The sequence below is a fragment of the Cynara cardunculus genome, unplaced genomic scaffold (assembly GCF_001531365.2).
Source record: "Cynara cardunculus var. scolymus isolate 2C unplaced genomic scaffold, CcrdV1 Un_Scaffold_6130, whole genome shotgun sequence".
NCBI classification, from domain to species: Eukaryota; Viridiplantae; Streptophyta; class Magnoliopsida; order Asterales; family Asteraceae; genus Cynara; species Cynara cardunculus.
Window position 1 is genome coordinate 1 of NW_020202783.1, and position 12,713 is coordinate 12,713.

Sequence of the window (12,713 nt, forward strand, 5' to 3'; positions counted from 1 at the left end):
TCATTTCCCTCGCTGATCCCTCGCTGATCTGCGAGGGAAAAATTCCCTCGCTGATAGTCGTCGCGGATACTTGGTTTTCTAGTAGTGTGCAAGAACCCAGCCTAAGAAATAAAACCTACGTGATTATGTCCGTATGAATTATCGAACCCTTACAAATTTTAAACTTCCTCTTAAATTTATACTTAAGTTGATGCCCGCACTCCTTTTTAATTGAACTAAATAGTGTTTGTATGCTATGTCTGAAATATAGGTATGCAATATCTTCATTAAGAATTTTTTTTATTGATCATAAACTGTAATATTGTGTTGTTATGTCTTATAATGGATCCTATCGGGTAGTGAACTTGTATTTTTTTATTTTATTTTTATAACAAGACATATTGGCTTGTAATATGCAATAATGGGTCATATTAGGTTGTAATTGGTTAAATTAATTATATTGGTGTGTGGTGTTTCATGGTGGGCTCTCCTTGATATACATATACATATTTAAGGTCAAAAGATGGCCATGGAGCTCTTCGGATCTCTCGATCTGACATAGCCCGACCCGAACGACAAATTTTCCTTTCTTTTCATATACATTTTTTTTTCTCTTCTCTCGCTAGATACAGGACAGAAAGAAAAATGCGCCCTGGTTTCTCTCCTATTTTTCGTACAAAAATCCATAACCAAACCTAGATTAATTCGCTAGATTCAAGTGCGAACTTGAATTCGATTATTGTATCCTCTAGACGAACGCCAATTCCACCAGCGAATTTTTGTCTTCGGAAACTACGATTGTGCAGGCCTCAATCGGGATCAATATCACGAAGAATCTGCAATATCCAGTATGTTTTCTTCGATTCTATCCTTTTAGATGTTACATTATGTTAATTACATAGATTTGTATTACAAGTTTACGTTTTTGAATAAGAATCATTCATTTATCCTACAAAATTTTTCCAATTTATATACATCTTTTTGTTTTGTTGTAGATGCTCTTACTAAGTGATTATTAGTTTACAAGTTGCTTTGTGGATCAACAGATTATTTTGCTACTAGCCACTCAAGCAATTCAATGTCAAATGTTTCTTGTTTCTACATCACATCTTGCAAAAAATCACTGAAGCAATCAGTATTCTTAGATTCGAAATCGATGCAACCCAAATTAGATTAGAGAAAACAATGTACTTGAGGTGACGACGACATAGTAGACAATTGACAAGATGATTAGAAGAATATGGAGATTGAGAGGGCATTTGTTAGAGATGTAATTCAGGACAACTAAAAAATATGACAACCCAATTATTTAAAATTCAAAATATGTGTTGCATTCATTAAATTTTGATAAAAGACATTCAATTCGTTTATTTCAATAAACGGGGAGAAAAACAAAATACATCGTAAGTTGTGATTTTGCGCAACAGTATTTCATATTCTTAGTAAATAAGACCCATAAATTCGCTCATGCAATTCTCGTAGCAGTAAGGGGGTTAGAAGTATGTTAGTGACCAACCATCATGCAAGGAATATTACAAGATCAAGCAATGCATCACCAAGTGTATATAAAACCCATGGTATGCTAAGTAAACAACTAGCACAACAACCACGCTAATTCTCAACCCGACAGTATGCTAAGGTTAGTGGTGGCTAGAAACCATGGCTATTGAAGTTGCGTAGTTGTTATAGTAGTGTCCCACGGGCCACATTTGTTATGCATATCTTTGATATATATATATATATCCCTCTCGATTCCAATGTCGTTGGGTTTATATGACTAAAAGAAAATGTGTGATAACCAGGTCCTGATTATTACCCAAGGTATTTATTATGTGAATTAACTGTTTATATGATACATGCTTACATGGGTTAGAATGCGTAAGTGTATGTATTTTATGAATGGGATATATGTATATATATATATATATATATATGCATCAATATGCTTGTATGTGTAGGCATATGTGTGTATGTATGTATGAAATGATATATATTATATATGCATGCATGTGGGGGAGGGCCTGGTTGGCCGACTTCCCTGAAAAGGGAAGGTATAAATATAGCTTTTGTGTATGAGGTAAGACTTCTTGCCTCATTTGGAGTTTTGGAAAATTTAGAGAAAAAAGTTATCCGGAGAACGAGTGGAATCAAATTAGTTTTCATCTTCTTCAAAATCTGAGTTTTTGCATAAAGGTGAGTGTATTCTGCTTTGAGTATAAATTGTTTGTATACAATTCATTGCTAGTGGAATTGTCTTATTTTGAATCACACTATATCGTAAGGATTACAACCTTAAACCGGACAAGTGTTGATCGGATTTTATCTAAACCGATCAAGTGTTGTCCGGATTCAATCTTAAACCGAACAAGGGGTGTTCGGGTTTATCTTAAACCGTTCAAGGCATTAGCGGTTTAAAGCTAAACCATTCAAGGGTTGACCGGTTTAATACTAGATCAATCACCCGAGTTCTTTATTTTGACCGGACTTCATATACGGACAAGGTATCCGGATTTCTAATCCAGACAAGAAGTAACCGGATTTCATATCCGGCTAAAGTTGACAAATTTTGTTAGTCTTAAATTGACTAAAGATTGTGTGGATTAGTTTCCTAAATCGATTGAGTATTGTCCGGATATCTTATCCGGATGATCTAATTGTATTGTGTATCTTTGACATTTACATAAATGTTTATCATTAGGTTTAATTATGGATTTATAAAAAAGGGTATTTTATATATTTTAAAATAAAAAAGATATGTTTCAACCAAGCATGGAGACGTAAGTCTGTTTTGGTATGGAATTTGATTTTTGAACATTGTTTCTACCAAACGTGATGACGTAAGTCTATTTTGGTATGAAACTTATTTTAAGAGGTAGTTCCCCCAGACGTGGTGACTTTTGTTTGTTCTGGCTTGGAACTGGGAATGGGTACTTTCAGACGTGGTGACTTTTGTCTGTTCTGATAAGTAACCCTGTTTTGATGAAGGAATAACGGTGGCATATCAAGGAGAGGTGTACTTGGAATAAGGGAGGCATTGTCGTATGTGGATAATAATATTACTCTTATTATTATTACTAATCGGATTTAATAACTTTGAGTCATCATTTTTGTTGTGGCCTGATGAATTAGAGATATTATTCCTATTAGAAATAATAATTTAGATGTCATTGAGAAGGGAAAAATGGTTTKTCATAAAGGGCAAGTATTGCCTTAAATCTTTCCGTTGAAATTTACAAAGGAATGGTCTGATAATTCAATGAAGTTTTGGTTACAATATTGGTTTCATATTTGGAACATTGGATCTTTAAGTAGATGTATTATATTAATAGAACTGAGGTTCTTGGGTATATCTTATTTTACATGTTATTGAGAACTGCATTATTTGATTATATTGCAAGTATTTATGTGCAAGGATACTTTATTATTTTTGGTGTTCATCACCCTGCATTTGCAAAGAAGGGATTAACTCACTAGACCCTTCTAGTCTAACCCTCATTTTCTGTTTTAAAATTATGCAATGCAGGAATGGCGGGGCCCAGGGATAATAAGGGGAAAAGGAAAATGTTATTATTTTCTTAATCTGATATCTGCTTTTGGATATCTGTATGAGATTGTTCATTTTTTAAGATACATATGATAGTACAGGATTTTGTTTTGGGATTTTGTATATGTAGATTTTGGTGCATATAGGAATCTTTGTACTAGTGAGACCTTGTGATGTAAACTATGTTTCCATGTAATGAAATATGTGTTATATGCAAATATGATGTTTGGGGGTGTTACAAAATGTCATTGTTAAAAGAACATAATAACAAAAAAGAGCCGCATCCCTTTGATGAGTTGAAAATAAATTTACAAGAACAAATATACTTATCTAGCTTAGTAACTATATAAAAAGTAACCATATAAGATCTATGAGTCATCATAGTCCAAAGACACCAAAGTCGACCATAGGATGTAAAATTAACAACTTTGAAACTCAATACTGAGTAGCAAAGGTAATGGAATGTCGAATTGACAACTTGATGTTGAATAAATTTAAACAATCCCAATTCATTCATTTTAAAATTCTTAGCTTAACTAAACTCCACAGGCTCATGGCATTAGATTAATCTAATTCCCCATTCTATAGATGAGACAAGCTCATGAAATTGTTGTGAACAAGGCTAAAATTAAATGGACCAGGTCCTACCATACGTGTTGTCAAAACTATCAGAAAGGAAACAAAACAAGTGTTAAAGACATGTAAGATCATTTACAAAATTCTATCTGAGCATAATAGTTGTTTTTGTTCCGCAAATCAAGATAGTCTCATGGACTACAAAAGGTACAAAATTGAGGGCATTGAAACAAAAAGGGAACAAAAAATCTGGAAACTACACCTCTAACGAACAAGTGTATGAGCATTAGTCACAGTATGATGTAGGCTAACACAAAAACCAACAAAATAATCCACAGATGAAACAAATCAATTCTACTTTCAATATTTCTCATTCAATAAAATCTGCTATTTTTACCAAGAATTTGCAAAAATAAACCAAAAACAAATCAATAGTCAATCGACTCGAACCCCATAATTGTACCTGTAGGATGTTTGGATCACAATTGCATGTTGTTTCTCCTCTCGATCACAACCTCATGGTTGATGTTTTTCATGTTGACGCATCTTCACCGCAACTGCTTCTCTCGGCTTCTCCTCTTGTTGTTGGCCTTCCCGCGTAAAAAATGAAAAGAGCAACAATCCCGTTCTATTGCTCTTGCGTTCGTGCGTTTCTGGAACAGAAGAACCACGGAATATCTCTTCTCCCTTCCATTCTGTATTGCCCAAAAACCCAGCCAAATAAATAAAACCTACGGTACTATGTCCCTATGAATTATCTAACCCTTACAAATTTTAGACTTCCTCTTAAATTTATACTTAAGTTGATTCCCACCCTCCTTTTTAATTGAACTAAATAGTCTTTGTATGCTATGTCGGATATATAGGTATTCAATATCTTCATTAAGAATTTTTTTATTGATCGTAATCGGTAATATTGAGTTGTTACGTCTTATAATGGATCCTACCGGGTAGTGAATTTGTATTGTGTTTTTATAACAAGACATATTGGCTTGTAATATGCAATAATGGGTCATATTAGGTTGTAATTGGTTAAATTAATTATATTGGTGTGTGGTGTTTCATGGTGGGCTCTCCTTGATATACATGTACATATTTATGGTCAAATGATGGGCCTTGAGGACCTTGGAGTCTCACGATCTGACATAGCCCGACCCGAACGACGAATTTTCCTTTCTCTTCATATACAATTTTTTTCTCTCTCGCTAGATACAGAACAGAAGGAAAAAGCGCTCTGGTTTCTCTCCTATTTTTTGTACAAAAATCCATCTCCAAACCAAGATTAATTCGTTAGACGAATTCGATTGTTGTATCCTCTAGACGAACGCTAATTCTACATGCACACATATATACATACGTAAATATATATGTATGCATCAAACTTAATTTATTATTAGTTCAAACAAAATAACACTTTTAAATTAATTAACGATAATTATTGATGTAAAGGAACGACGACGCTAATTTGTATGAAAAAAAGCCTCCATCACATAAACAATTAAATAATGACAAGCAATTCACCAAAAAACCAATAATATATTTGTAACAAGTCTTGAGCACCTTCCAGGATATGATTGACGTGTTTTATATTGTTGCAAACTAGAATTGACCATAATTGGCATACAATTATTTTTGTAAGCCATGTGAATCACTAACAATTGACTACGCTAATAGTCTTCTTACACAGTTTTCACTGCCAAAACTAGTTGACCGTCGTAAGCCTCATGTGAATTGCATTAGAAATGAAGCATGTCAATTAAGCCTATAAATGCACCCTATCCAAGTCCAAAATCATTCACAAACAACATATAACCGTATACCTCTTCACAAAAGCACTCTTCATGGATATCACAAGTTTTCTCGTACATAATAATCTCTCGGCCCCTCTCTTCGTTCTATCAACGATCTTCTTTCTCTTACTAGTTGTCAGACTAGCCAAACCAACACCCTCAAAGAATCTCCCACCAGGTCCACCAAGGTTGCCAATCATCGGAAACCTACATCAGGTAGGGGATAGACCTCACGTCTCTACTGCCAAATTTGCTAACGAATACGGCCCTCTTATATCTCTCCGCTTAGGCAAGCAACTTCTTGTGGTTGCCTCTTCACCRGATGCAKCCATGGAAATTCTTAAAACTCAAGATCGTTTTCTTTCCTCACGTGTTGTGCCTACTGCATTTCAACAGGCATCCCTAATACCTCACTCCCTCATTTGGTCAGAGTGCAATCACACCTGGAAAAACTTAAGAACCCTTTGCCGAACCGAGATGTTCTCGGCGAAAGCATTAGAATCCCAGTCTAGATTACGGGATGAAAAATTAGGCCGGTTGTTGGATTTCTTGCATGGAAAGCAAGGACAAGTGATTAACGTGGAGGATGTAGTTTTTACTACATTGTTCAACACTTTGAGTTCCATCATCTTTGCAAGAGATTTCYTTGATTTGAAAGATGAACGTGGCAGTCGTGATGGGTTAAAAGAGTCGCTACATAAAATCATTGAGTATGGAGGGATTATAAAAGACTTGGGTTCTTTTTTCCCAATATTTGAGAGATTTGATCTTCAAGGAATAAGAAAAGGAACCATGAAACAATATMAAAAGACATTTGCTTATTGGGAGGATATCGTAGAGGAAAGAAGAGCTTTGATCRRTTCTTCAACATGGTCGTCAGAGCAGGCACAATCTTTCTTGGATCGCTTGCTTGAAAATGGTTTCTCAAACAATCAGATAAATCAGTTGGTTACGGTATGTCTTTTTGACGATTTATGTATAAAATTATGAATTTGTAGCTGAACAAAAGTTATAGGCAGCGGATGATGATCAAAAATATATCTTATAAAAAAGAACCATTAATAGTATATAGACGGATTTATTCCGAAAACAAGAGAACAGTTTTCCTACATAAAATACACATATGCAAAGTTAACCGGTTCATCAAACATTATATTAAACACACAATCAACACAAATAAAGTCAATTGTGTTTCTCCATCAACAACCTTGATTAATCAAATTATTATGTTGTTTTAATAGAAATAACATTCTATCTCAACTATCGRAATTGTTTTCTCTACAATTGATCTTCTTTAATCCAAGGAATTTTTTTATCTTTCCAGGAATTATTCGTAGCAGGAACAAATACAACACACACTTCAGTTGTGTGGGCTCTGACCGAGTTCGTGAGACACAAAGAGGTCATGTCGAAAATAGTAGATGAGATTAAGAGGGAGATCAACTCGAATAAAATCACTGACTCGCAACTATCTAACTTACCTTATCTACAAGCGAGTATCAAAGAAGCCATGAGATTACACCCACCGGTGCCTCTTCTTCTTCCGCATATGGCGGCTGAAACTTGTGAGGTTATGAATTACACAATTCCTAAGAACTCCAAAATATTTGTCAATCTTTGGGCGATGGGCCGAGACCCTAAAGTTTGGGATGACCCATTATCTTTTAAACCCGAAAGATTTATGGACTCGAAATTGGATTTGAAAGGTCAAGACTTTGAGTTATTACCATTTGGTTCGGGGAGAAGGATGTGTCCAGGAATGCCCTCAGGYATCAAAAGTGTTCAACTTGTATTGGCATCTTTGATTCATGAGTTCGACTTGATTCTTCCAAATGATGTTGATCCTATGAAGCTCAACATGAATGACAAATTCGGGATTGCTTTGAAAATGGAGGAACCTTTGAAGCTAATMTTCAAACAAAAAAGAGAGCCTCAATRTGCTTAATTCGTATTGGATTTCCTGTCATATATTTGTATCTAAAAGTTAATCRATGAATTCATGCTTATTTCATATGTAATTCAARTTATTTTATGTATTTTTAAATATCTCAATAAATGAAGCAGGCTTAATAAACCTGTAATGTTCCCTGTTATATTTTGTTTGGCTTTTCTAATATCTTTTGTATCGAATTGTCTAGGAAATAGCTACATTACCAGTTTAATGCTTCACATCTTCGGTAATGTTAAAATATCGGGCTTAAGGTTCGTAAGAAATCACTGTAATATTTATGATCGTGTAGAATCACTTTCCTTCATAAATATTTCGACCTTTTATTAACCACACTAGTACAAAAACTCACAATGGTCACGGTTAAAAAAACGTAGCCGTAGGCCTTTATCCACAGTTTTATTTTCTTCAAATCAATTCACTGCCTATTCTACCATGACTACTTTTGATATCCTTATGGCCACGTGTAAAATTGTCGCCATATCACATGAAAAAACAAGTCATAGCCTACAACATTGTGGCCATAAACATATCCAAAATTTTATGGTATTGAAGCAATTTTCCTAAAAGCATGGCCATAAACTACTTATCGACACATAAAGTGACGTTTAAACGTGCCAAATTTATTACATATAACCATGCTTATTTTTTTATAAATGTGTCTATTGGTGGTATGATTGTTTTATGAAGTTTTGGCAATACGACAAATTTAGATTATGTGGTTTTATTGATCTGTTGGTTGTCGTCATAACACTACAAGAAAAATGAGTTTTAGAGAAGAAACTTTTAGAGAAGTTTTAAAAATGTACCTAAAGATGCATTTTAAGAGAGGAATCAAACTACAAAAGTAAAAAAGAGTAACTAAAACTAAGGAGACTATTACAGAAAGATTTTGAGTCAATGAATACACTATCAAAAATGTCTCTATAGGTTTTAGAGACACTTCTTAGAAAAACGTCCCTGAAAGTAGAAACAAAAGCTTTAGTGACGGTTCCTTAAGTGTCTCTAAAAGTTAAAAGGTTTTTAAAAATAAATAAAATTGGACAAATAGTTTAGTAACGCTTCCCTAATTTTTTGATAAGGGTATGTAAAAGATTTTATGAATAAATCAAAATTATATAAGAAATGGATCAACGAATTGAGCCCTAGTTGCTCCATCATCCTCTTCTCGCCTCCTATATCGGTCTAGTTACCTCCCAGGTGGTTGAGACCATCACCACCTAGGTTCCTAGTCATCAGCGAGGTATGACACAAGGTAACTCGACAAAACTCTGGAGGCCGGCGTTGGCAGCGATTACGGAGGACGGTGTTGCTCGGAGAACTCCATCTGATTCTTATGGTTTTGATTACAGGTAAATTCTTCCTTCTGGGAACATTATTATGTGTTTCAATATCAAATAATTGATAATTTACAGAGATGCTTGCGAAAGTTATGAACAACTGCCAGTGTTTACTTCTTCTCCATTCAATCTACCGTTTAGGATAGATGACAAATCTACCACTAGGGGGGTATTTGGGCTCATTTGGTTTGTTGTTATCCAAACACTTAGGTGGAACTAAAGGTTGCAACAATGTTCATAAGATTGTATTAAACACTTAAACAATCGGATTTAAGAGCAAATGACAGTAGAGCAATGAGGGTGCCAAACGAGGGTTTCCTTGGAAAATTTAAAAAAAAAAGGAGCAAATTAGCAGTAATGAAATGGGATGTAGAACCCCCACATGATGTGCAGACTTCTCCTTGCACTGCCAAACCGTTCTCTTCTCCATTATTGGATTCATATCCACACAATATTTGAGTAGTAAGAAGAAATGACATCCAAATAGCTAACTATTATCTATCAACAACTAAATGAACAACTTGGTAGAGTTGTAAAAAACTAAGATTGCATCCATTGATTCGTCTGCAGGTGGATCAAGCATGGTCACCGGACCTAAACAAGTTTAATATAAAAACTAGATGATAATCAGATCAAATGGACTGATTTTAACATAATCTTGGTAACTGCATTTAAATTCAATATTTGTTTTTACTAGTTAGTGGATGTTGCTAGGACCTTCTTTATTTTACATGGAAGTCTAAGAAGCACACTGTGGAGACGAACTAACTCAAGGTTCGAAATTTCAATGTCAAATAGATTCTATTCGGGTAAAGATTCGGTTTTTATATTCATTCTCTGTTAATTTAGAGGTATGCTTGCATACTGTTACTATCATTTGGGGATAAACTTTATGTATATTAACTTACGAAACAGGTTCTTTTGTTGTTGATGTGACCTTTCGGTCAGAAACCTACGACTTGGGCTCAGTTTTATACGAATATTATTAGTATTTGTTGACATTGGTTTTACTGAGTTTTCGGCATGCGGTTTCATGTTTTATCTCATTTGCACTTCTTGAAGATTTTGATTGATTTTATGGATCAGTGTAGATGTGTAAGGAGGGTCTGTTTATTTGCGGTTTCCAATGCTTAATGATATCTGAGTGATTGTTTAGGGCTTATTGAGCTATGCTATGTTTCCATAGTCCATTCAGCCAAAATTTTTTCTAAAACAACCTTTGGCTTAACATTGAGTAGTGGAGATGTGCTCTAATTGAAAGATTCCATGTCACAGAAGCTGAGGCCTTGCAACATAAGTTTGCATTCATTTCAATTTTGATACATGTTTTTTTTCCTTCTGATTGATCATTGATCAGATGTGTTGTTTAGTTGTATATATGGTTATATTTGATTAAGATACAGTGTTTATAATGATACGATAAATTTAAAGTAATTGGTGGCACATAAGAAAACTTGTTGATTTTACCTTGATTGCTGAGTCATAGTCCATCTTCATAAACATGTGCCTTTATAATGATATGATAACTTTAAAGTAATTGGTGGCACATAAGAAAACTTCTTTTACCTCTAGCTGTTTGCTTATTTCTTCCTTGAGATTTTAAAACACAACACCAAATATGTGTTAGTCTCTTTGTACATGTTTTGTCATGCTCCTGTCAACAAAGCAATTGCCTACCGCTTAATTTAGATTGCATTTTTCAAATATTCATGGCAACATATATGTCAATGGACAAGGGTACAAAAATCATTTAATTAACTCGAACTACTGTTTATATAAACAGGCCTAACAAGGAAAAACTAAGACAACGGCTTAACATGCTTTCTTTTTCTCACACTTTCTCACACTTCTTTTCTTTCTTCTTTTTAGTGTTGTGGTTGTTTTGCCCTATGTTCGCCATGCAGTACACATCATAAGATTGATACCATGTTGATTCCCACATGATATTCTTCTCTTATTATGGGATTGACATGCATTCCAACTAACAACTATGCTCGAATTAAAGCCGATGACTATCACATTTTTAAGCCTTGTACAAATTATTGGAATACTTGCTACAAACAGAGACACATTTTCCCCAGGTAGCCATTCTTGAAGTCTTAGGACTTTTACACTTGTAGTCCCTGAAATTTCAAGCAATAGAAATCCTATTCAGATGTGAGAAAAGTATCAAAATTTCTATCATCAAATTTTCATTCTCACTAATATCGAATCCCACTATATCCTGATAACAGAGTATGCATATTATTGAAGAAGAAGAAGCAGAATCATACCTCGTACATTCACCTATGAAAATGTGCAAATGCTGCTAACTGCGAACATTCATGGTTTGCATGTTTTTCTAGGTTTCTTATTAAATTCCTTGTTATCTTCGGAAATATCTACTTTACAAATAAACATAAAAATTGATCAAGATCATAAATTAAAGAACAATAACATAATAAAGGTTGTGTTAAAGTAGTACTATGGAAATGCACTCATCAAAACTTTTGCATAATTCTGCTTGTCACAACATGCTTATGTATATAGTTAGATTTATGAATAATGTTATAAAGATTTTCAATCATCATCATGTGCAGTTCCCAAGGACCATAGAAATAACTGGAAGCCCATCTACATTTATAGACTAAGGTACCACCACAAATCTACAATGCAGTTTCCTTAATCATGATACATGTATATCATGATAACTAAAGCAAAATACCTCTTGATGATTGTGTGACATAGGTTCCTTCCAGGACTCCAGTAACTTGTCGATCCTGAAAGTAAAAAGATAAAAATAAATTATATCTCGACAATGATTGGATTATTTTGATTCCTGGTGATTTGCAGAGGCCGTCTTGAATTGTTAATAAATAGTCATACAACTACTTTTCACTCACTCAAACAATTACATATGCATCTACTTCTCACTCACTCAAACAAATACATATTTATTCTGATAAGTAATGTGGTTCGGCTTTCCAGGTTGAACTTGTTGTTGCTGCTGTTGTTAAGCCTAAGCCTAAAAAGGCTGAATCTGTTGTGGTAAGAATTTCTAATTGATAAACATGTTTTCTGTTTTTGGACTTTTTTTTATCTTAATATTTAAGGTTGGTGCTCATATGATGTTTTGGTTTTTTTATCTTATTTGAAATGTCTGATATCATGCATTTAGATAAGCTTTTCAAATACTACAAGAAAAATGACATTCAGAGAAGGTATTGTTTTGTACTTAAAAGTCTTAAAAGCTTCTCTAAAGCCTTTAGATAAGCTTTTCACTTTTGTCAAAGAGCTTCTCTATGTAGCGGTAGGTAAAGGTTTTAGAGAGGGTTTTCGGAGGGTATGTTTTTGTTAGCATTTAGAGACGCTTATTTGAGGCTTTAGATACACTTTCAAAACTTCTCTAAAGATTAGTCAACTTTTTATTCAAAGCTTCTCTAAAAGTATATCTATTAGTGACACTTTTCAAGTATTTGTAACGGTTTGTAAGAGTTACTAAAAGATACTTTTAGAGAAGATAATGGAAAAGCTTCTCTAAAGATATTGGCTTTAGT

At 34.1% G+C, this 12,713-nt stretch overlaps 1 protein-coding gene across 1 annotated transcript; it reads left to right on the forward strand.

Moving 5' to 3' along the window:
* The first annotated feature begins 5,898 nt into the window (after positions 1 to 5,898).
* Positions 5,899 to 7,913, forward strand: LOC112504599 (probable (S)-N-methylcoclaurine 3'-hydroxylase isozyme 2). Its single transcript, XM_025108542.1, has 2 exons — positions 5,899 to 6,843; positions 7,214 to 7,913. Exons 1-2 carry the CDS (start codon positions 5,941 to 5,943, stop codon positions 7,832 to 7,834), a joined length of 1,524 nt encoding a protein of 507 aa, XP_024964310.1. The 5' UTR covers positions 5,899 to 5,940; the 3' UTR covers positions 7,835 to 7,913.
* The last annotated feature ends 4,800 nt before the right edge of the window (positions 7,914 to 12,713 follow it).